General features: G+C 41.4%; 1 protein-coding gene across 1 annotated transcript; it reads left to right on the forward strand.

Annotated features, from left to right (window-relative positions):
• The first annotated feature begins 1,692 nt into the window (after positions 1–1,692).
• Positions 1,693–24,250, forward strand: gna12a (guanine nucleotide binding protein (G protein) alpha 12a). Its single transcript, XM_040145947.1, has 6 exons — positions 1,693–2,439; positions 8,161–8,379; positions 20,180–20,230; positions 20,326–20,526; positions 20,846–21,052; positions 22,071–24,250. Exons 1-6 carry the CDS (start codon positions 2,122–2,124, stop codon positions 22,230–22,232), a joined length of 1,158 nt encoding a protein of 385 aa, XP_040001881.1. The 5' UTR covers positions 1,693–2,121; the 3' UTR covers positions 22,233–24,250.
• Positions 24,251–26,066: the final 1,816 nt, after the last annotated feature.

Consider the following 26,066-nt stretch of genomic DNA (forward strand, 5'->3'; position numbering starts at 1 on the left):
TGTCCTTCACCTGACCTGTTTTAACAACCTGCAGCAGTTTTTCATCATGCAGATACATACTGTAGAACTTTATGAGTACAATAAGTCTGTAGGAATTCAATGGTTATGTGCATAAGGAACCTCATGTAAATGCAGTAATATATAAATAAAATCTCGCTGTTGTTGGATGTATTTACGTACAGTATGAAAACTACCGGGGTGGCGGTGGTGGTGGGGGACGGGGACGGGGGGGTGAACCTTATGTTTCATTTTGTAAAAGAAGCAAGACCCTCCACGGTGTTATTGATATATTCTCTGAACCCTCAATCTCTTAGTTTTAGAAAATACAAAACCCTGCCCCCCAGTATATCTCTAAATGATAAAGCTCTGTAAATAGTCAAGCAATGGTCCCCTATAAAGTAAAACAGCATTTAGTCAGTGTCTAGTTTATGAGGATTTATGTGTATAACTTTAGCCGATATGACATTGAAACCCTTGACCTTTGACCTTTACTGTCAGCCTCTCTGGAGACACTGTGACCACACTGTATCCTCTTAGTTTTCATGAATTATATGGATGGTTGTGCACTTAAATGTAGCTGTAATGTTGTAATTATACCTATCATTTGCATGTGCCTCTTTGGGGCAAATTTTGCCTTTATGTTTTAATTATATATATATATATTCATTTTAATCCTTTATTGATATTACTGATAGCTGATAGAGAGTTATTGTTTCAGTTGTGTTGTATCTATTACATTTTTGGTGTGGACCTTCCTTTCATGACTTCATTAATGTTTTATTTTGACATTTTTTAGTATGCGGATCCCATGAAAATTATCAGCTGCTATGGCAGAAGTTAATGGGGATGCAATTTACCGACCAAACTAAACAACAGAAACAAACAAACATACAAATTAACACCTTAAGAGGTTGAACAGGCTATAATACTGTGTAAATCCCTTTATTGGAAACCCTAATTTGACTCTCTTTTTTTAGATTTTTTGAACAAAATAGATTTGCATTTCATTACAATCAGAAAATTTTATATTGTAAGCGGAAACTACAATAAATGCTAGAAGGAAAAAAAACCAAAACATAGACAAGAAAAAAACAATGACGCTAAAAAGAGGGGGGGGAAATTCCAATTATAATCATCACCTTTACCATCAAATCAATCTTGGGGTCTCTTATATATTACATATTATGACATCTTTACCAGAAAGTTTAAAATCGAGTTTGTAAAGTTCTAAATGATCAAATTTTACCAAAATGTGTCGATGAAGTCACAGTCAGGGAAGAGCTGAATGAGAGATTCGTTTTCCTTTCAGCGGTGAGTACAGTTAATGTCGACGTCTGCGGATCCTGAAACAAAAACCGTGGCCGGATATAATTTATGTAGTGTTTTTAAACGTACTTCCCTCAGCACACCGAGTAGGCGGAATTCACACGGTACCAAACCAAGTTTGATTGCGACGCACAGCTTCAATTTACTGGTTCCAGAAACGCCTTGAGTCTCCGCCCGGTTCGCTCTGATGGCGTTTGTGCGGGTCACGCGTCTCGCGGACGAGGACTTTGAACTGTCGCTCCTTCCGCGTTGCGCTCGGTGGCGCCCCCTGACGGCGAGCTCCGGTAGTCCACCCTCCCTCCTCTCTCTCTCTCTCTCTCTCTCTCTCTCTCTCTCCGCTGCCCAAGTTCACAAACCGCTGGCTGTGTTTAGTTTGTATAAGCTGTCCCGCTGTGTGAGTCCTTGCGTTCGCCTTTACTATTGTCGTGCGTTGGATGGACACACCGACCTCAGATCAACTTCAGCCTGTATTTTCGGCGCAGGACGCGCTCAAACACCCCAACTTTGAAACTTTTTGGATGTTTTCTGCCTCGGTTTCTTAACTATCCACACTGATTTTTTTTTTTTTTTTGATGGCGCGGTCTAACCAAGATGGACACGTTTTGTCTGCCGGTTGGAGACTAGATAACCGCTTCATCCGCTAACTGTGAATGTAGACTTCATTTATTTACCCGCGGGAAACGTATTACTCATCAGGTGGATGTAACCGGACTGGGTCATTTCCACCCCAGAGGTCACGTCCTATAATGAACGTTTTCCCACTGAAGTTTCGGTGAACTTTTCCCACGACTCGCCATGTCGGGAGTGGTCCGCACCCTGAGCCGCTGCCTGCTCCCGGCCGACGCCAGCCGGGACCCGGGCGGCAGCAAGGAGAGGAGCCGGGAGAGGGACGCGGCGCAGGAGCGGGAGGCGCGGCGCAGGAGCCGGGAGATAGACGCGATGCTCGCCCGGGAGAGGAGAGCCGTGCGCCGGCTGGTGAAGATCCTCCTGCTCGGGGCCGGAGAGAGCGGAAAGTCCACATTCCTCAAACAGATGCGCATCATCAACGGGCAAGAGTTTGATCAGAAAGCAATGCTGGATTTCCGGGACACTATCTATGAGAATATACTGAAGGTAAGGACAAGGTTTCATGGGAAATAATCTGATTGAGGCCTTAAAGCAAACATTTATCCCCGAGTCCAAAGTTTAGTCCTCTACATCTATAATCTCTGCTGGCAACACATGTTTTGGTTTTGTTTTTATTTGTCTCTTGAGCCACACAGAGAGGTTTGTTGACATAGTACATATTTTTATCCTGAAGTGTGTGTGTGTGTGTGTGTCTGCGGGTGTGTGTGTGTGTGTGTGTGTGTGCGTGTGTGTGCGTGCCTGCGTGCGTGTGTGTGTGTGTGCTCTCCCTTTGTTTGCTGTCATGGCTGGGCCTCCTTCACCAGCTAACAATACCAGACTATTCCTGAGGGATGAGCACATCCGCCCTGAGTGCCACACAGCCCAGACAAGGATGATAAGAGCCCGCACTTCTGCACAGCCAAGGCACTATGCAGCACCCTGCCCCGAATACCAGCATACAGTGGCGGTCTTGTCACGTGCCAGACCCAAGACCCCCCGCCCCCACCACTATCTAAACTGCAGAAAAACATAATGTATAACGTGTAGGAGCCCATAGAAGAGGCAAAAACAGGCAACAGACACACTATTAGTATGACAGAGTTGCTGCAAGTAACAGTTATTTTCAGTAATGAATCTCTATTCCTTTTCCAGTTAATCCAGTCATCATTTAGTCCGACAGAATAATAATAATAATAATAGTGAGAAATGCCATAAGTCATGTCTTCCAGTTACTTGTTTTGTCTGACTGACAGTCCAAAACCCCATAAGTATTCAGTTTACATTCAAATAAAACAAAAAGGGAAAAGCAACAAACAACAATCAAATGATTATTTCCATCACTGACTAATCTGGCAATTATTTTCTTGACTAACTGATACTTGTTTGGGCTATAAAAATCTCAGAACATGGTGAAACATTGCCCAAACTGACATCTTGCTTTTTTGGCCGACTGTCTGAGAAACTGTCCAAAACCCAAAAATATTCAGTTTTCTGAAGAAATGTAGCAAATCTTCACAGATGACAAGCTGAAACCAGTGACCGGCATTTTTGCTTGATAAATGATCAAGATTAATCCAGTGTCAGAATTCATGCCAATTCATTTTCTGTCGATTGACTAAGCGATTAACACCCAGATATCTAGTTTTCCCCTTTTGTTTCCCCTTAAGTGGCTTTAAGGTTGTTAAAATCACCATTATCAACTACCAAAATAGTTACCGATTGGCTACTGATTTTGTTTCATCGATCACTTCAGCTCGATCCAACTCAAAGCTACATGATGTTTACAGTGACTGAAATATTCAAACCCAAGACCCCCACGTTTTTTATGGCTGCACCTTTTTGTCAGACGGAAAGAGATCTACACGTCTTCTGCATCGTTTAAGACACATTTACCCCCAAAATCCAGCCAGACATATTTGACATATCTCAGACGTATACGGTATCTTTGGAAGCTCTCCTATCTCCCCTACAATTTAAAATAAAGTTATGTGTATGCGTATGTGAACTATGTTTGGCTGCGCAGCATGAGTTTGAACGGAATGGCCCCCCCAGCAGCCTGTGAGTCGGCCTATTGCTCCAGTACTAATTACTATAATGTTAAATAACACAGATCATCAAATAGAAACAATTTAGTGGCAACTATAGGCCTGGAGGAGAAGGTGCATTAATTAGTACTCGTAAATGACACAATCCCATTGAACATTATGTAATGTTCAATGGGATTGAACATTACAACATTCAATGTTCATACAGTAAATTATGTTAAAACAAAACTTAATGTGTGTATGTGAAATTGACTTATCACAATGTGATTCACCACACCATAAATGAAACATGACTCCATTGATAAAGCTGAGAACCGCTGCTGGTTTGACTGGATTGCTGTCTACAGTTCTACAGTACAGTACAGTCTAGGGCGTTGGCGGAGGAACAGCTTCACCTGACCCCCCCCACACACACACACACACACCCACCCACCCTTCATGGGAACCTAATGACAGAGAAGGAGAACATAGCAGGGAGGAAGGAAGGATAAAGCTGAAAGAGAACGCACAGGTGTGTGGCACAATTCAGGTGTGGTTCTGCTCCCTGAGCGTCAGTAATTATACCTCCAGTAATGGATAAATCTCTGGTGTAGTCCTTGTCAAAGTGGAATCATTTATTTCTCGTGAGTTGAGTTTAAACCGGTGCAAGCTGAGTCCAAAAAGCTGCACACACCAAATATAGGTAGCAAGCTAGTAGGAAACAGCTTTACACTGAAGAGTGGACCAATGACTTTTCCATTTATTCCCAATCTCTACCTTTCGTAAATACAATTATCTATCTTTAACCTCTTTTTTCTAAACTGAGAACATGTTGGATTTCACTTTTTCTTTAAGCAGGTTCATCTTATCTCTCTTTCTCTGATTGTCCCTATTTGTCAAACGTTATCGTTTTCCCGCTTGACCGAGTTTTTGCCTGAACCCCATCAATCCGGGGTGACGCCACAAGTTCACAGATGGAAAGTTGCGTATGTCTTACACAAATAGTGCGGTCCGCTGATTTTTCTTAGCTCCTTTTCAACAAATTCCCTTACGTTTTCCCTCTAAGTAGCTTTAAAGCGAGACAGTGTAAGCTCTGAAAGAATGAGTAGCCTATTCCTTCTGTAGCGAGTAAAAAGTTGAATTCGTTAGCAATAAAAACACACCATCACTCAGTTGAGTACACTCACGGGTCTTGCTGCTACAGGTTCACTCGGCCTGGTACGACCAGTAGCTTGGTGGCTAATGTGATGTTAGCCAACTTGCCATTGATATTGCCGTGTCAGTTCACGAACTGTGTGACGTGTCCAGCTCCCCATTTAGGCTATTGAAGCCCCAAAACTCAGCATATTTGGCATCTTTGTAAAGTATTGGATCTCCATGGAAGTTAAAAATAAAGTTCTGCGGCTTTCAACACAGATTGTACTGATTGAACTGTACAGACTGAGGAGGTTAATTACTATTTAACGCTTGTTTGTTACAGGGCAGGGGGAAGAGGCACTGGTCACCAGATAGGATAATGTATTCTGACAGTTTTTGGTGTCTGCTTTACATTGGACAATGTTTTCTGTCTCCCTGTGTTTTGAGTGGATTATGAGGGGGGGGGGGCTCCTCCTCCAAAAGGCAGAGGAGGAGGGCAGTGCAGTTCATGGGGTGGACCACATTAATGCAGGAAGGCAGTTCCTGTGTAGGTACAAAACAGTGATAAAAGAAACAGACCTCTGACAGCTAGTGTAGGCAACTGCTAACAATGCCACTGACCACGTCATGACTGCAAGAATACAAGTCGTCAGCTCAGATGTCAGATTTTCATGTTTTTCTAGCCCCATGTAGCCAGATACTGAAGACCAGTGACACATAAGACAAATACCAAGAGCCGAGTTTTATCGAAGTCTGTTTCCCCTTTCGAATGGTGTTACCCTCCACGGTTGGGGTTAGGGTAAGGTTGGGTTCAAGTCCAGCCATTTAGCTCAGTGTAATACTCCCTGTATACTGGAGTTTCAGGTTTGTTATCTATCAGCTACACCTACTGTGCATGTCAAAGAGAGAGACGGGTTCGGAGGACGTGTCCCAGACAGAAGCTGTGGTCCAGGTCAGAGGCTGCATTCTGTGAAAGGACTTCAGTTTACAGTCCGAGTTGTGAAATTTAGTCCACCAGAATAAATGTTAAGGCATCTCTATAATGCCCCATTATCTGTAAAGCAACATATCTGGAATGTCAACATGAAAAAGGACATGACTTCCATTATTTACTGTTTTTTTTTCATCAGTGTAGTAGTTCAAGTAACCCATTTACCAGTGACTGATGACAACCTGAATGCTACCTGCTAAACACAAATTGGGCAAGTGCTATTTCCAGACAATATAAGTTGAAAAGGGTCACCTGAATACCCTCATAAAAAAAATTTGGCCAGTTCGCATGAGAGAATGGGGAGGACACTCTGGCATTATACTCCAAATTTGGGCAAAAAAAAAGGCAGCATTTCTTTGCCAAATCCGGAGAAGGCTCTGGAACAGGACAGGCCTGATCAACTTGATATGGCGTCGTCGTATTTGGTGTAAAAAAAATGTAAACTACAGAGGCGCACTTTATGACTAAGGACGTACACGCTGGTGCACCAGCAGGGAAACAGACAGCCGTACAAACATGCAGGCATACAGGAAGAGGGACAGACAAGAATGAAGTGGATTATGCAAGAAATGCACAGATTATTAAATTGATAAGGTTCATGTAAATTCACACACAGAAAAAAAAAAGGATTACATGGACAAGAGTCACGACTGGACGTGACTCAAGACTTCCTCACAGTGACTTTCTCCTGGCAGTTTTCCCTACCAACATGTCGGTGTTGGATCTGCACATGCGTCAGGCTATGATGACATGTGTGTCTTTGTGCTTTAACACTCGTCTCATTCTGGGGTTTTCTCAGTTGTTTATGTTGTCGTCTGTCTTACTCTAGTCGTGAATGACGGATCAGACTTAGAAACACAACCACACCACTTAGTCACGAAGGGGGCGTCCCAGGCAGACTACGCACACAAGCGCACACACAAGCTCACATGCCTCAAACATACACACATAGTAGCTGCAGTAGTGAGAAATTCTACTAACTGTCACATCTTCCTTTCTTTTTTTTGTATTTGCCTTTTTTTACACTTGTTATGCAACCATCTGTCTTAGGAGGCGGGACCTCTCCTTAGGTTTTCCGTGTCTAAGGTTTCCTCCAGATTTATCTCCTTGCTTTGGGTTTACTTGGAGGATTTTCTTTGTAGAGATAAAGTTGAGCTTCGTCAGAGACTGTTGATCTTGTCGGCATGTAAAGCCTATTGAACGTGACGTTAAGCTCTACAAATAGACTTGACTTGACTTGACTACTGCACAAAAGTTAGGTGGTAATGAGTCACTGACAGACACACACCACACACATGCATACAGGTCTTAACCTAGGGTGACCTCTGAAACGCTTTGTAGTTCACTGATGATGTTTGCTGCTGAGTCCTGTGTTGTGTCAAGCAATAAACTAGACAATCAAGCAAACAAGCTTTATTAATTCTGTACATTTTGAACTTTTAACATGCTATGAAATATGCTTCACATCAGAACCAATTATTAAGCCATAAAAGTTGACGGAGAGAAAAAGATAGAACGGAATAACAAGCAACTTAATAGTTAAAATAAATTAGATTTAAAAAGTAGTAAAGTAAGGTGCAAATAACGACTGTCAATATGAGACTATAACTAAAAAAAAAAACTTGAAATAAATTGGCTGCAGAACATCGCGGGTTATGGAGGGATTAGATGAAAAAAGGTTGAATAAAAAGAACAACAAAAGAAGAAACAGATATAAAACACTGAATATCTGTGTGTGTGTGTGTGTGTTGGTTACTTTGATCACTCAGGAGGAGACCTCCCACACGGATCGGTCCACATGGTTTTCATGGAAAACCACCAGCAGCCACACACGCATGTGTTGAGTAGACGTGTGTGCGTGTCAGAGACATGCTTTATGCTTACCAGTAACGCTAGACTAGGTGTTGACCTTTGTCTCAGGAAGCAGCACATGCAGTGTGTGTGTGTGTGTGTGTGTGTTTTTTCATCTGTGTGATCAGGAAATATTTGTACAATACTGCTGACATAAGAAATAGCAGTTGTTCCACCACTTCACTCTATTCAGGCTCGTACTGTCCCGCTTGTGCGTTTCTGCAGGGCGTGCGCGTGCTGGTGGACGCCCGGGACAAGCTCGGCATCAGCTGGCAGAGCTGTGAGAACGAGAAGCAAGGCATGCTGGTGATGTCGTGGGAGGGACGCGTCGGCGCCTCGGGGGTCGAGCCCAGCGAGTTTCAGCTGTACGTGATGGCACTGAGCGCGCTGTGGGCAGACGCCGGCATACAAGAGGCCTACACGCGGCGTTCTGAGTTCCAGCTGGTGAGTAGATTAGAGGGGTGGTTTCCAAATTTTTTGTCTAATGTACCCGTACGGCCTTGTTAGATGAGCTGAAGTACTCTTCTATTGACTCCACCTGTCTCATTACAAATGTGTGCCTCTCTACTGACTTTAAACTAGATGTTATTTAACAGTAGTGATTCCAAAACTAGATATAATGATACTATTTTTTTTCATGCAAGACACAGTGCTCCCAGATTTGTTTGGCTGTTGGAGCTGGTGATCTACTGATTATTGTGTCAATGAATAATCTTATAATTTGTAATTGTGATTTTTTTTTTGGGAATCAATGAAGGATGAATGGATGAATTAATGAGAATAGATAGATGGCTGTGCTAAGAACTTTATGACACTTTATTTACTCTAAATATCACTAACCAGAATGAGCATTTACAAAGTGCTTTTCAAAGGGCAAGTATGAAACAATAAAGTAACTCAAGTGAAAAATTTAGATCAAATAATAAGAACAAAGGACAAAATAAAATACCACATATATATTCCCGCATACGCAGACATACGCAGTACATAAATACATGCTTGGAGACATACGCATACACACACAACCTCACACACATATGCACGTGTACCAGATCCAAATACAATTATAAGAAAGCCTTACAGTGGAAGTGAGTGAGCAACTTAAAAGATATTAGAAGAAGATTTAGCAGTTTAAAGGAGTACTTCAGCGAAAAAAAGATAGAGAAAAAAAAGGTTCGTTAACTCTCATAACCTGGAAAGATGGAAGAAGGAATTTGTCCTGGTATTCAATCACAGACATTTCAGACATAGTCAAGTGAAGTTTTAGTTTTCTTGCATGAAAACGTCCATAGTTATGTCTCAAACTACTCCTGCAGCAGCCTTTGGACCTTTTAACTCGTGACCACTTAAAAACATCTTAGGAAATCTACTAATGACTGATTGTCACAGTTTGCATATGTCTGTGTGTTAAGACATCCTGAACCAAAGAGATTTTTTTTTGTTTATTTGTTTGATTTATTTAAATATTTTTTTCACAAGTTTGAACAGGAAAAATTTAGTTATTCACAAGAAAAAAACAGCAAACATTAGAGGAAACACTTAAAATATATATATATAATAATGCAGTACATAAATACATGCTTGGAGACATACGCATACACACACAACCTCACACACATATGCACGTGTACCAGATCCAAATACAATTATAAGAAAGCCTTACAGTGGAAGTGAGTGAGCAACTTAAAAGATCTTAGAAGAAGATTTAGCAGTTTAAAGGAGTACTTCAGCGAAAAAAAGATAGAGAAAAAAAAGGTTCGTTAACTCTCATAACCTGGAAAGATGGAAGAAAGAATTTGTCCTGGTATTCAACCCCAGACCATTCAGACATAGTCAAGAGAAGTTTTAGTTTTCTTGCATGAAAACGTCCATAGTTATGTCTCAAACTACTCCTGCAGCAGCCTTTGGACCTTTTAACTCGTGACCACTTAAAAACATCTTAGGAAATCTACTAATGACTGATTGTCACAGTTTGCATATGTCTGTGTGTTAAGACATCCTGAACCAAAGAGATTTTTTTTTGTTTATTTGTTTGATTTATTTAAATATTTTTTTCACAAGTTTGAACAGGAAAAATTTAGTTATTCACAAGAAAAAAACAGCAAACATTAGAGGAAACACTTAAAATATATATATATAATAATGCAGTACATAATAATATATTGTCTAGTAGAAATACTGTTTCTTTTTTCCTGCTTTCCAATCATCTTGTGACCCTTTTGGGAGGTTCACGACCTATAGGGTTACAAAGATGAGCCACTTCCACTAATCCTCCTATTAACGTCTGTATGAAAAACCCAGCCTCCGGGTCATTCACTGACCAAGAGTCACGTTTACTCATAAGTTACTCACTGGCTGAGCCGCGAAGCTTCTGGCTTCATGCGTCACAGTAGGCAAAGAGTACCCAACGAGTGACCTATGACCAAGCAGGACTTCACTCATTTATCAGTATGAAAATGTAATATGGCCTTTTGTGGATCAGTCTAGTGGCAAGTAGCAATTTCTGGTTCAAAGTAGTGAGTCAACCTCTTTTTTCTTTTCTTTAAAATACACACCAAATAACATCCTGGAACTGAATACAGCTCGGGAGCTTTGATGCCCATCATTGCTCTCCATTGTTTCTTTCTCACTCTGCTGTAGGCTGTCAAATTGAGGAGTGATGCCAAAAAATAACCTTTAATAAAACACCTCGGTCTGTGTGGGTTTTCCATTTCTGTAGTGCCCGTGGCTGTGAGCCGTAAATGTTTACACCACGGATTCCATAAATATTTCCCCATCACTTGAGTGATGTCGGCAGTCGAGACTTCATGGTAACACATTCACCACGGCCAGTTGTCGCCGAGCTAATGATCACTGACTTGCTCTAAAATGTCAGATGAATGTAACTGGATAATATCAGAAAGGTTTTTACCTGTCAACTCCGTGCAGGAGCCCTGCACTGAGGGAAGCCCGTGGAATTATTTATTGTTTTTCTGAGCAATTTACTTCTCTCTTTCATTATTTGGTGACTTTCCAAAGACGTAATTATTATTTTCTCTTTTGACTGTAAATGGAGCCGGCGAAGTGGAGCCCCGCGGAGTTTCATCTGCCACGCTACACTGCACCAAACCCAACCTGAAACGTCTCGTAGATTGCAGTGTAATTCTCTTCCCTTTTAACCCTAATATTTTAAACACTTACTGATCAAAACCAATGGGTTGCACACATCACCGATGGTGGGGTTGTCTCTTTTTATTATATAACTAGTTACATTGAATAGATGGAAAATAAAGCAGTATTTTTTTTTTATTGAAAATGCCAGGTATTCTTAAAGGGGTTTGATAAAATGGCACATTTACTTACCCAAATGCCAGAGCAAGGCTGAACTTCATTTATTTTTTAATTTGAGATACTTTGAAATCATCATCAAAAGACATTATAATATTATATTGGTAACTTGTGCCCTCTTTTTACCTAAGAGTTTTGTTTTCAGTGAGCAGTGGGGATGGAGGTAGTGAAAGGTAAAGGGGTGAGTCCAGTGCTTTCTTTTCTCGATGGTGCGTTTCTTGACAGGATCATGCGTTGTGATTCATCACGTACTTAGCAGCGATGGTTTTTATCCGTGCTAGTGGCTCTAGGGGTGGCAGCGTCAGTGTCAGTCACACACTTTGGTCAAGACTGAAATATCTCAGAAAGGATTGGATGGATTGCCTTGAGTGCCACCGGTGGGTCAAAGTTTTCACCTGTGCAGGCAAATGTCCCAACATTTGCAGGATGGAATGGCACAAAATGTGATGCATCCAAATGATTTTGATGGTCCCCTGATTATTCCTCTAGTTCCACCAAGACGTTTTTGTGTTTGTTAGTGAAATGTCTCAACAGCTATTGGATTGATCGCCACGAAATTTGGTATTTCCTGTGTCTAATATCTTTGGTGGTCCCTCGACATATCATCTACCATTGGTTCAAAATTTCAGTTTGTCCAGTACTTTGGTTTATAATCACATACCAACAAAACTAAAGACATTTCCATCAGTATTTCGTGTTTAGTTATAATAAGCAAATTTTAGTATGCTAACAAGCTAAGCTAAGACGGTGAACATGGTCAATACTAAGCTGCTATATGTTAGCATGTGAGCATGTTAACATGCTGACATTAGCGTTGTGCTCAAAGCACTGTTGTCCCTAAGTACTGCTTCCCAGAGCTGCTGGCATGGCTGCAGACTCTTGGTATTGTCATTTACTTTTTACAGGACAAAATTTGGGATAATTTTATGTCAAATAGGACAAATTTATATTATGTCAGTTGGGGAAATGAAAGCTTGTCTTTCTTTAAATTAGGCAAATAAGACAACTGTATTATAAACATTAAATCTTGCCAGGACTAGCTTTAAAGAATAACTGAAATGCTTAAAGATTTCATCGAAGAATTTCCAGAAAGAGTAACAAAGGATATCTGGCAGCCTATGACACCTGACAGTCTCTATTCAGTTTTTTTTTCCTTCATCTTTTTCTCTGCTGTCTGAAAGAAGAAGAAGAACCAAAATGATTTGAGAGTGGTGTAAAGCAGCCACTTAACTGTTGTTTAAAGAACGATTTCTGAGCGGCAGAATGGCTGAAGAACCAATTGCTTCTACAAGTGTCTACAAATATGCTGTGAGGGGGCCAGACAGACTGTTAATGACGCTTAATGGTTCAACAGAATGTCATGAATGATCACTAACCATATCCTCAACATAGCATCGCCAGCTGGTCTTGTTGTCAGTGCGCTTTGTATTGGCTCTGGCAGCAAGTTTATTTGTTCTTTACTGAAAGTGACACTGAAGCTACACTGTCTGCTCGGAGCTGTAAGCTTGACCTTTCGCCTCGTTACACATTTATCAGTGACAAAACAATCTGGAGTCAGACAGAAGCCACTTCCGTCTCCATCTCACTTAACATACTGTACGTGTGAGTGTGTGTGTGCGTGTGTGTGTGTGTGTGTGTGTGTGCGTGTGTGTGTGTGTGTGTGTGTGCGCGTGTGTGCGGGAGATGTCAGTGCACAGCTTCAGCACAGGGTCAGTCTGCCTTGTCTTATCTGGAGTCACTGTATGATAAAAACTAGTATGCTACAGCTGCACAGGCCACACATTATTCCGGCTTAAAGGATGAGGCTCTCGATATTCTATATTTTTCTCATCGTCGTAGCAAATCCCATGAAAAGACCCAAACCGACAATGAATTGAACAAGTATCGTCTGTGTAAGCCTGATACAGCTTAGTCCTCTGCGCCATAGAGCTCCATTGTTGTCCGAAAACTATTAAAATTACATCAGTGTTGCACTGGGTGACATGGGCCACAGTAATTGTTTTGTGTCAATCCCACATACACCGTCCTGGAGCTGTAAATACTCACAAGCACAAGAACATCTGCCCTGTAGGAAAATGTTTGTCTTTTTCAACCTGGGTGTTGTGGCATTACTGACTAGTGAGTCGTGCTGATTTTGCTCTCACCACCTCCGTTGTTCTTCCCAAAGCTTTGTAAACTTAAATTTTACATTCATGATTTTATACACTTGTCTGCAAGTCCAAAATGCTAGTCAACACGCAAAGCATCCCCATGTAGCGACCGCGCTAGCGTCTTGGTCAGCCACCTTACGAAATACTCATCTGCAGTCATAACAAACATTTTTCCCTTATCATTTCACACAGTATGTAGCATCTATTTCTACAGCTGTAAAGGGATATTACAAAAAATGCCCTGAAAGCCCTTGAATGCTTTGTAGGGGTGGTTATCGCTCCTGCTTACTACACGGACAGCTGACCATTTGGTCCTAACCAGCCAGTGCACTTCGTTTTCTTGCATTCCCATGTAAGACAGAACGTAAACAAATCCCCTGTCCTTTGCGCGACGTCGAACGCGAGCCACAGCTATAAATATTTAAACAAACCACGTATAAATGAACTGGTATTAAAAGGCAGCTGCTTGGTTTGCTGGCAAGTTGCCCAGGAAGTATATCTATATGCAGTTAAAGAGCACGATAGGGGTTACTTTCTGTTTCTACTTTTGTTTGGAGTTGTGTACAATTTAACCCTATTTGGGAAAACTTTAGGAGGATTGCACTGTTTGCTCCAATATACATTAAAGTGTGACTGAAGATAGTACAGAAAAAAAGAAAGGCACAATTTGCTCCTGTTTTGCTCCTATTTGCTAAAAAACTATGGAGCCCGTTGTTTTAGGAAACTACTTAACAATTTTTTCAAAACTGAAGTATACATTTCTAATCCTTTTGTAAGATTTACACCTTGAGTAGGAACAAGGGCTTTGGGGGCTAAGTGTCACATACAGGGTAGGGGAGCTATGAGGTATTGAGATGGGCTAACGCGTTGTCGGTTTTGATCTTTTTACGGGATTTGTTGACAATAAGTAAAATACAGAGTATCGCCAGCCTTATTCTGTCAAAGTAAGAAAAACAAAAAAATGTCTACTGTGGAGTAAATGTGCTGAGTTAGATCCCCCCCACTCTCGGAGAGGTTTTCCGGGGATACCACAGTCAGCTTTTCCCAGGCACAGCTGGAGCTGGGCCACAGGCAGAGAGAGGGAGAGGGAGGACAGAGAGAAAGAGAGAGAGTCCGGCGAGAGGGAGAGAGGGCAGGGAGTGGAAAGTAGAGAGGAGCAGCGGGGGGATGGGGAGGCTGAGAGAGAACGAGAGAAAACGGAGCGAAGGAGTGGAGATAGTGACAGAAAAACAAACTGAAAGCGAGCACATGTAAGGATTTTGTTTACTTGCAGGCTTCTCCATGTTCCCACCACACCCAGATAACACACAGTTTGATATAGGGTATAAACACCAAAACCTCCTTTGCTTCACAAAGACAAGGCTGCACATCATGCTGTGACGGTAAACTGTTTTGCTGTTGTCTACAGCGGCAGAGACTTTCTGGATAAGTACTAGTTTAGACTATACTGTATAGGGAACGTAAGACACAAAGAGGCTATAAAAGAGGCTGAAACGCACACACACACACACGCTCGCGCGCACACACACATTCCATATGGTTGAGCAAATGAGATTTCAACCTGGACGTCTCTGCTGCTGCTGCTGCTGCTGCTGCTACTGACATACGTACAAGTATTAGTTACTTTATCTACTTTAAGTGTTTACAGAGGAAACATCTTTTTCTGTATATCCCTGTTTCTGGGTTTGGGGGTTGTGTTAACCCGTCTTTGCTTCTTTCGTGCCAGCATCATCATGTGTGTGCTGTGGTAGAGAGCAACTCGAGCTAAAAAAATTCCATTTTCTGCTACTTTATACTTCTGCGGCCCACAGATTTATTACAGCTCGGGTCTTATTTTCATTGCATCTGGGCAATAAACAGAAACAGTCAGACCAACTTAAAGTACACAGGACTGTTTGTTTAGTTAAAGTCTTACCAATTTAGTTTTTAAAACACTGCAACAGTTTCAGGGAACAAAAGTTGTAGATAAGGAAATTGTGAAGAAATGAAACGCCAAGGCAAAAAAAACCAACGACTAATACATAGATTACATGTTTGCTTTTTAGTTAAATTCGTATCTGAAATTTTAGCCTATTAAAAAAACATGGCAAATAAAAGATTCAGTAAGGGATCTGTTAGATTTAATTCAAGTGACTGCTCAGAACCCTACACAACTAACAGAGTACTGACTTAATTTTTGATAATTTACTGGGCAAAAATGCCAAACATTCGCTTCTCAAACATGATCATTTGCTGTTTATATAATTATAAACGGAATATATTTGAATTTTGGACTGTTGTTGAGACAAATTGAACAATTTGAAGATGCCTCCTTGGACACTGGGAAGTTTTAATGGCCATAATCAAAACATAATCTATGGATTAATCGATAATTAAAAGAAGTGTTAGTTACAGCCCTGGATTATTACTCAGTATATTCACACTGTGAGTTAAAATACCACTGTAGTTTGTAGTGTGTAGTGAAAGACTTCATTGGTCAAACGATAGTGGCACACCCAGTCTCACACACACTGCAAGTGACACATATACCTGTGGCCACACACACACACACACACACCCACACACACACACACACACACACACACACACACACACACACACACACACACTGCAGAGTGTGAGCTTATTCAGGTCTTTGCTGTAATAAAGCCCCTAATCTGCCCATACAAGCCATGAATGGAGACATTCCTCATGCCTTATTCAACTACACACACACACTCACACACACACACACACACACACACGTTTGTTCCACTATCCCCGTGGGGACACTCGTTGACAAAATGCATTCCTAGCCCCTTCACCTAACCTAAACCTAAGTCTAACCTGAACCCTAAAACCAAGTCTTAACCCTCAAAAAGCAGTCTCTACCCGTGGGGACCTCAGTTTCTTGTCCCCATGAGTTAGTGGGATATAAGAACAAGTATACACTCACACACACACACACACACACACACACACACACACACACACATACACACCCTATAGCTATAGTTTACAGTTTTACTACTTATGGATCCGGATAACAAGGCACTAAAACTCATTCTCAGCCTAATAAAATTAATATATTTGCATATTTAGTTTGATGCTTCCACTGCGTGAATGATCAGGATGTGTCATTTCTGCTGATTGCAGTTATAGTGTCTATGGAAATGATCTGTGTGTTTGTGCGTGCGTGTGTCTGTGTGTGCGTGTGTGTGTGTGTGTGTGTGTGCGCGCTCACATATGTCCATGTCTCTGTCTGTGTTTGCGTATCCCTTCATCTCTGGGAATTCCCCTCTCCCTGCTTTTCCCTCCGACCAGCCCCTCCTCCCGTTGAACAACGTCCTGCTAAACCAATCAGAGTGTCCGGCTTTGTGTTTCCTATTGCAGTGACACTGTAGGTCAGCGGCGGGGTGATGGGGTCACATCTCACCCACACAGGGGTCACGTTTCCTGGTTGTTACGCGACACGACAGGGACGACAGTGATGAATTTAACAGCCACGCGAGAAGTTACTGGTTCTGTTTTCGCGACGGAAACTGAAAATCTGCAAAGTCTGGAAAAAGTTGCTGTCGAGATGGGTTTAAAGAGGAATAATTCTATATTCTAGTGAGGCCCAAGTGTGTGTGTGTGCGTGTGTGTAAGCATGTGTGTGTCTGTAATGGTAGTGCTAAAATGACTTCGTAACTCATTTCTGTCTGACTAGCTAATCCCTCCCTCCCCCCTGTCTCTCCCCACTGTTTTCACACACACAGCTGTTTCCTGTTGAATGTGTGTGTATCTAAGAGAGAGAGGGAGGAGGAGAGAGATTTAATTTTAAACTATAGTCAGGAATCATAAGTGTAAGGAAGAATATTTAAGGTAGTTTGAACATTATGCAGCTGATGTTTCAGCTTAAAACCGGGTTTTTTTATGTTTTATGTACAGTGTGTATTGTATTACAGATTAAAGTTTTGGTTTTGCAAGTTGTAGCTCAGTTACTACAAATTACATATAACTGACACCACAGCGAGCTGCAAATCATGCTGCTGTGCTTTAGAAAACTGATTGTATTGAACTTTTTCTCCTGTTCCAGGCCCGCGCCAGTTTCCATTCATTTCCGAAAAGTATGAGAATCAAATAGCAGCCTCTTAAAACATTCTTGAGCTGTGTAATCCATAACGGTGACGATCAGCCTGCACTTAAAGAGCTTTACTATTCAACAATAGTGTAGCATTGACAAGAATGAATGGAGATTTGATGTTCACTCTGATGGATGACAACTCAAATCGAGTCTTCTAATTGCTTTTCCTGCCGTACGAAAATGAAGTGAACTCAAAGGATCCCTTCAAGTGGTTACAATTGATATTTTTACAATAACAGTGTTTCAAAGGTCAGTGTGACAATGTGAATGGGATCGCTTGTAGTGAAGAAGCTACAGATAATTATCACCTCTCGCCCTCAGCTGTACAGAGCTTTATAGAGCTTTATATCTGTTCCAATCTGGTTCAGTTGCTGTTAAAAGTCAGGAGATAAAATCATAAGATGTGGGATTGCCTTCTGATAAAGTTGCTACTTTTCTTTCTCAATAAGATTATGTAAACAACTGTTTGATTTTTTTACAACTGGATTCAGGACTATCTAAGTCATGTAACAGAGAAATGAGAAGTCAGTTTATTAGGTTTTGGTGCAGAGCCAACTCCAGCTAGCTTTACCAAGCTTATGCTCTTTGTGGCCCACATCTCTTTCGATCCACCATCTCATCCAAACGTAACATTTTCCTCAGTTTCCTTGCCCTTTTCTGCACAAACAGGCACAACGAGTTAACAGCAGCCCTTTTTGGTGGATGCCTGTTTCTGTTGAAGTGCCAATAAAGTTACATGCAACAATTCATGTTCTCAAGGGATTTCAGTGGTTGCCTTGTGACGCAACATAAATCATAGTTAACCTCTCATCCAGTGTGTTGTACATGTCTCCGACAATATATGGTAGTTTGTGTCTTTCAAGACCAAAATAAATGCTTATGTTGGCATAAATAGTTTTTTATGTGTGGGATGTCTAGTGTGTGTAGGTTTCATCAATCTTAAAGCTGCATTAATTGATTTTTGGCTACTTAGGAGGTGCAGCAGAACAAACTGTATCTACAACATTGACATATTAACACCTTATAATGGCAGGCGTGCTAGCTAATAGTCTTCGAGCAGACATGGAGCGACATTTGCATTTGGAGTTGTGTTTCTGGCCAATAAATGAATATAAACCCATTACTAACTCTCTTTTAAGCTTTGTTTTGGTCTCCACCAGTCCTGAGGGAAACATGTGGCTCTTTTAAATACTTTGTCTGTCTGCTATTTAGTGCTGGACGGGGAGGGTGTAGTTGGTACAGTGTGTTTGTCAGAGCTTTTTTCCATTAAACACAACTGCTGCTGCTGGAACCAAGCTTGATGAAAGCGGAGTTTGTGGTCCAGACAAATTAATGTACTAAAAAACACTAAAACGCTACTTAAAGCTGAGGGGAGATGCAGTGTCTGGTGTTAATTCCCTGTGGGTTCGTAACTACAGGCGACCCCTTTCAAATTACACACAGTCATGTAATCCCTTGCTATTATAAAAAGTGCATAAAAAGTGCAGCTTGAATCTATGCTTACAGAGCTTTATGGAGTCCTGGAGTCATGTTAGTTTCTGTGTAGCAATGTGAAAAAGTACACTAAATGTAATTAGAGACAACGCTGATAAAAACATGGCACATTTAAACACAAAGAACCAGTTATGATTCAGTTACATCACTTGAGTCACTTCAGTTCACGGTCTAGTTATACATTCAGAACACTGTGATATTAGTCAAGCCTGTCCTCAAAAGTAGCTTGACAAGTATCAGAGCATGTTAGAAAAAATACAAGGGAATTCGTTAGGGATGTGCGTGATTAGTCGACTAAACGATTAAACGTTGCTACCCTTGCTCGTCGGCACAAGAAATACTAGTCGGTTAAAATCATTTAAAAAAATTTTTTTTTATGTATAATGCCGGTTAACTTTTGCATCTAAGATGTTAACTGCCCGCCTTTAATTGCCGGGCAACAGGCAAGGTGGAAAGTGGAACAGTTGACATCTCGTAAAACCGGTGGCAGTATTTTGATCTAGAAAACGAAAATAAGGTTGTATTCAGGCTGTGTCAGAATAAACTGGTATATTACCACTCGACCGCAGCAATGGGCAACCCCATTCAGCGCAGGCATGTGGACGTTAACCTGCAAGAAAAGAAGGCTGCTGGTGCTAGCACTGCTAGTGTTAGCCACACTGGGCAAACCAACACGACATGCAGTGTTTCCCATTAATTAACTAGACTGTGGTGGCCCGCCAGTCTAACTGGTCCCGCCATAGTTTCATAATGAACCGAAAATATTTTTACAACTTTCATAACAACATAAAGGATCTCTAAGGCGTAGTCGGACTGGCTACCGGAATCCCGCCCCCTCCCCCAACTAGTAGATTAGTCAAAATTTGAATTCAAGTTTAATCGACAGGGAAATTAATCAGTAGGAGCATCCTTCATTGATATGATTATGGTTGGTCGCATGTTTTCTGTCCTTTGTTGCATAGATTGATGTATTATTAAATCAATATGCTTCTATGAAATGAGACGTAAATAAGGAGAAAATACAAGCAATTAAACTGTTGAAATGATCAGATTAAATGCTTTAACTTGATTATTCGTGTCTAAATTTGGTTAATGTGTATTAAGATTACTCATTAAGATTACATTACATTTTCAAGTGTAATGTATTTCTTCCTTGTCCTGTCTACAGAGTGAATCAGTGAAATATTTCCTGGACAACTTGGATCGTATTGGACAACTGGTAAGGGACGAGTTAAATCTTAAGTTCACTCTTCATTGCTTCACCTTTTTCCTCTTTCGCTTTTTAAAAATAAAAAGTTTATCTCCCTTTTTCAGAACTACATCCCAAGCAAGCAGGACATTTTGTTCGCGAGGAAGGCGACTAAAGGAATCGTCGAGCACGACTTTGTCATCAAGAAGATCCCTTTCAAGATGGTGGATGTCGGAGGGCAGAGGTCCCAGAGGCAGAAGTGGTTTCAGTGTTTTGACGGGATCACATCGATACTCTTCATGGTGTCATCGTCTGAGTACGACCAGGTACCATTCAAGGACACATACATCCACTTCCAATCATGTAACGCTGATGTGGAGATTTTAAGAGGTTTGTCAGACAGTCTGATCATTATTCTCTTGACTTTTAGGATTATGAAATGGACAAGAAACATCAGAGAGACTCAACATTTGAGATTTACACAAAGCTCTCTTTGTGGGTTGGCTGAGGAAACTTGATTGTTGCCTCAGTCGTGGCTCCAGTTCAAATCAGCAGTCATATGATGAGGACTGAATCCTTAATTGGTGCTCAGATAAAACCTGAAAAAAAACAAAGGATAATGTGTGTGTGTATGTGTGGTTCCAGGTCCTGATGGAGGATCGAAGGACTAACCGTTTGGTGGAGAGTATGAACATCTTCGAGACGATCGTCAACAACAAGCTCTTCCTCAACGTGTCCATCATCCTCTTCCTCAACAAAACAGACCTGCTGGTGGAGAAAATACGCACAGTGGACATCCGCAAGAACTTTCCCGAGTTCAGAGGAGACTCTCGCAGGCTAGAGGACGTACAGGTACGCGCGCACTTATGCCCTCACCCACCCACACGCATACATTAAGCGAATGAGCATGTATACTTTACGCAATCAATCACAAACAAGGTTTCAGTCGGGGCACACAAGAGGGCAGGTTAATCCAACGGGGTGCTCAACCTCAAAAATACAATCAGTTCAAAAGCAGAAAAAGGTGGCTCGCAATCAAAGCCTGTAGAGCTTCACAGTCTATTAAAATATCATTGATGATGCATTTCGGGCCATCAGATATTTATGAAATATAACTTACTTTTTCAAGCCCAGTGAAACGAAGGGAATGTGGTGGGCCAAGATGCTTTGACCGGCTCAACACCGCCACCAAACCACAGGCCTTAATGATAGTTTTACTTTTAAACCTTTACAGCAGTTGCATTCTTGTATATCTGTTCTTTATAACAGGGTGTGCTTTGTTAGACTAGGCCTGGCGGTCTGTAGTAGCTTTCTGAGAGTTTACCCCCGTGTAACCTGCTACCTGTAACCTGTAAATTTGCATATGCACGCAGCAGGTCATTTCATTGCTTAGGATCCATTGCTTACTGATTTTAAATGTCATAGTGATACAATGCGAAGGTTCCTGGCTTTTAAAAACTTCAAAACATAAAAACTTCTAAAAAATTTTCTTTTGGGGGGGGGGGTTGACATAGATTCAGATGTTCAGCTCTGGAAACTTACTTGGATATTATTAATCATGTAGCCATAAATATTCTGAATGTTAGGATGTATCGCTACTTTTAATAATCCTTTTCCTTTCATCCTCCTCCCCCACGTTGCCTGAAGTCTTTGTCATGCAAATGTGTACATGTAATGAGCAGATTAGAAACCCGGATATCTGTATAAATGACCAAGAAGTTGGCTTTCTCCAGGAGAAATCAAGTTTCTCTAGTCCTAACTTGATTACGGAAACAGGGTTTCTCATACACATGACATTTAAGAAATCAGGTAACTGCAGAAAGCTGACTTTAACTCAGTTACTCAAGTGTCCCTGCTCCGCTCCTTGTAGGCGTTCCTGGTGCAGTCGTTCAGTCGTAAAAGGAGAAACCGAGGGAAGCCACTGTTCCACCACTTCACCACAGCGGTCGACACGGAAAATATCCGCTTTGTCTTCCACGCCGTCAAGGACACCATCCTGCAGGAAAACCTCAAAGATATCATGCTGCAGTGACCACGCTGCAGACGACGGCATTCTCTGACTGTAAACTGTGAAACCAGCCGTGAATCCAAGCCTGGAGGACCGCTGAGAAGGCCTGCTTCATTGTGACGCTTATTAACACTGACCTGTGGAGCAGTCAGTTGACCCACAGTGTGGATCCAACTGAACTCTGAACCTGTGGAACCATGAAGTGACTCTGGACCCGTTTGCCCACGTCGGCCTCTGTGGAAACTGTGAGGGTCATAGTGGACAAGACCCTGCATGTAACCTGTAAAAATGTGTGTATGCTGGAAAGACAGTCACCTTCTCCTACTCGTAGCACTCAAGTGTTCTTTCCTTAATATACATGTTAAGAAATGTATTAAAAAAAAAAAAAAAAAAAAAGCAGAAAAATGAGAGAAAAGCACCAGCTACATGACATGAGCACTGAAAGTGTTTTTCTCAGATGTATATATGACTATTGACAACCCTGTCACTAAACCAAGTCGGACTGCTGCCTGTTGAAATGTAGCTGGATGGAGCAGTGTGAGCAAACAAGCGGGAGGGAAGGAGAGTGAACAGAAAGAAAGAGAGAATAAGGAGGAAAGAAAGTTTAGAATGAGCTGAAGAACGCCCTGTCCTAATGTACATGTGACAGAGGGAGAGGGGTGAGGGTTTGGGACCATACCGGTCATATGCTGTGTTACGTGATAAGGCTGCACAAGTGTTCCTGTCAATTCCCCGTTCTCTCCTGCAATGTCTTTCTCTCTATCTTTATCCTTCCTCTCTTACTTTATTTTCCTCATCCTACCGTCATACAAGAGATGAACAGCTGCAGATAACAAGTTGTAAGTCCCTTTTATCCTCTCCCTCTCCTCTTCTCTCCAGCACAATAGATAGATTGTTCGCCTCCTCCCTCTACAGCAGAAACAGTAGACGGTCAAATTAGTGACTCTTCTGGGTTTAAAGAAACACACACACACACACACACACACACACAGAAACACACGACTCCTGGTCTTGCATGAATTATGGTTCATCTCTATCCCTATGCCTTTCTTCAGTTTCCCACCAACATCCCAGTATATGTACCACAATAGCCTAGACTTAACCTGAGGCATATTGAAAGTATCCGATTTACAAGAAGACTTCTGGATACGGTTACACTGTTTGTTCCTGGTCTATCGTCCTGTAAACGTGAAGGGACCAGCAGAGAATGACAGGGTTGAACTGTTAACGACTTCATTTGCATGTTTCTTTCAGCCATTTGGGCTTTACTGTACTGGGTGTAGCAGTTGGGGTGAGAAGTCCACCTAAAAGATTGACAAAAAACATCAAAACAGTAACGAGTGAAAAAAACAAGCCAGACTGAGCAAAAACACGTGGAATTTAGCTAACTTATGCAGATGATAACACACAGAGAGATCCTTTCCTGTACGATGTCTGGTATTTTCTTCATCAGGGACACCTCAGAGTGTATTATCACGCTGTTAACATGTTAACCCCATAGGTAAAAAAAAAATGTTTTAAAGTCAGTTTTAACCCTTTGTTAGGTCTAGATGGTAAGATCAAATGATTAGGCGATCAATTGAACAGAAATAGAAAATTATCCAAAAATAATTTTGATAGTCAATTAATCGCTTGTTAATAATCAAGTAAACATTTGCTGGTTCCAGGCTCTCAGATGTGGAAATTTTAATTTGGTTTTCTCTAATTAAAATGGATTTAAATTTCAGACTGCTGGTCGGGAGATGTCACCTTTGGAACTTTCACCATTTACTGAGATTTTAAAGCTGCACTAGTCAATATTTATATATTACCAATTGGGAAAAGTTCCTGTGTGTAAAGTAAAGGTTGCTGATAGTGATGAACCCACAGAGAGTTATGAATCGACTCTGCAGTTCCCCTCAGCAATGTGGGGCATTTAAGCATCTTTCAGCTCTTTGTTGTGGTTTTATAGCCCACAACTTGGTTCAGTGTAACTGTTTTTAAGATCACAATTTCCAGCTGCAACAGGCAGCTGATTTTAGCAAAAAAAAAAAAAAAAAAAATCTCTGAGAAAACTCACTGTACACACAAGCAGCAGACAGACACAGCAACCCACCAGTGAACATAGTGGGGCATTTAGCAGCTAAAGAGCCGGATAGTTCCCTCAGGAGTTGGTGGAGACCAAAACGGAGCTAAAAGAGAGCGAATATTAGATTCTTTCTATGGCAGGGAACACAACTCCAAATAAATGCTTATGTTGCTCTAGATGTGTAAATAAACAAGTTTGTCCTATCAACTTAAAACTTCAATGGCGTGTTCACAGCTTTTTGCAAAGCCCCCTGGTGGCCAAAATCAGTTGATGCGGGTTAAAAGATCACGTGAATAAATCAAGTAATCAAAACAATTACCGCCAGATTAATCACTAATGAAAATATTATTTATGTTTGTTTCACCAGTGAGAGTTAGCTGGTAATGTAGCATGAAACGAAAAAGTACTGTTGCTATGGTAACTTGCAGTTTTACATCCCTTGTGCACTGATTTAGAGCGGTGGTTAAACTGTCAACTGTTACTATGTTGGAGGTGTCCTTTTACGTGATTTTAATGAATACCCGTCAACCAATCAGCACACGAGCATGTATTTTCAAAATATGTTCAAATTCGAACGCATATCCTTCCCGGGATTCTTAAAATAAGTTCCCGTCTGATATGTTTTGTTTTTTTTTTTCAAGTGGAGAATTTGTGAAATGAAAACGCTGATTTGATTCCCAACATTTGGATGATGTGCATTTTGGTACGCAGCAGTAGGACACAGCTGGGCTGCTCCTCCCACCCTGAGTATTAAGTCCAAATAGCCTTGAGGGGAGTGAGGCTACTCATGAGCACTTCCACACGCCTTATTATAATACTGTATTAAACTGTGTAATTTGTCTGTTTTTGTGTGTGTTCAAAGTGAATTACGGCCCTTTTGTGCATGTTTATACTTCCTGTACATAAAATACTGTAAGTATTTGCCTGACACTGTGTGTAAACCGTACAATACAAACACCACTCAATCTAACAGTATCACTGTAACTGTAATGTTGCTGTAACATTTGTCGTTAACTAACCTACCTTTTCCACTCACACAAGTTTTTTGTAAGTGTCGTCATTGCACTGGATGTGTCCGAGAGAAAAACGACCAGAAAGGAAAACGTCTGGGGGGCGCAATGAAACAAATAAACAGACGGCGGACTTCGAAAGGCGAGCAGGGTGGAGGCAGAGGATGAAGAGAGGGAGGTCTTCTGCTGTTGTTTTTTGTTTCCCAGTCCTTTGGCTCTCCGCTCTGTGGTGAAATACACTGCCTTTTGCTGACATGGTGTTTCTTTATTTTCTCAGTGTTGGCGTCTGTGTGTATTTGATTGTGTATATGGTAAAGCAAGAGGTCAAGACCCTCTGAGCTTGGAAAGTGAACAGTGGTAGAAAGATTAGCGGGGGGGATGGCTGAGGAGTTTAAAAAATGTTTCATGAAGCAGAGACGTGACGAAAAAAAGAAATTCAAATATGTTTTTCTTCAGTCCTGGGGCAGTTCAATCACTATTAATGAACACAAGCAAAGTGAGAAAGCAGAGAGTTGAGTCTCCTGATAAGTAATGTCGTACTGATGTACAGCCTGGAGGCAAACCGTAGGCTGTCATTCCGCATAATGTAATATGAGGCTCATCAGCTAGAGCTATCAGACCACTGGGCATAAGAGTAAGGCTGAAGTCGGGGCGATATCTCCATTACCCAGCAGAGTCTGACCTTTGCTTTGGCTTCTAATCAGAGGAGCTCTGATACATAACAGACTGCAAGTCTCAAGAGAGAGGGAGGGAGCCCAGAAACAACCAGACCAGGGTTTT

Source organism: Xiphias gladius, chromosome 15 (genome assembly GCF_016859285.1).
Source record: "Xiphias gladius isolate SHS-SW01 ecotype Sanya breed wild chromosome 15, ASM1685928v1, whole genome shotgun sequence".
Lineage (NCBI taxonomy): Eukaryota > Metazoa > Chordata > Actinopteri > Istiophoriformes > Xiphiidae > Xiphias > Xiphias gladius.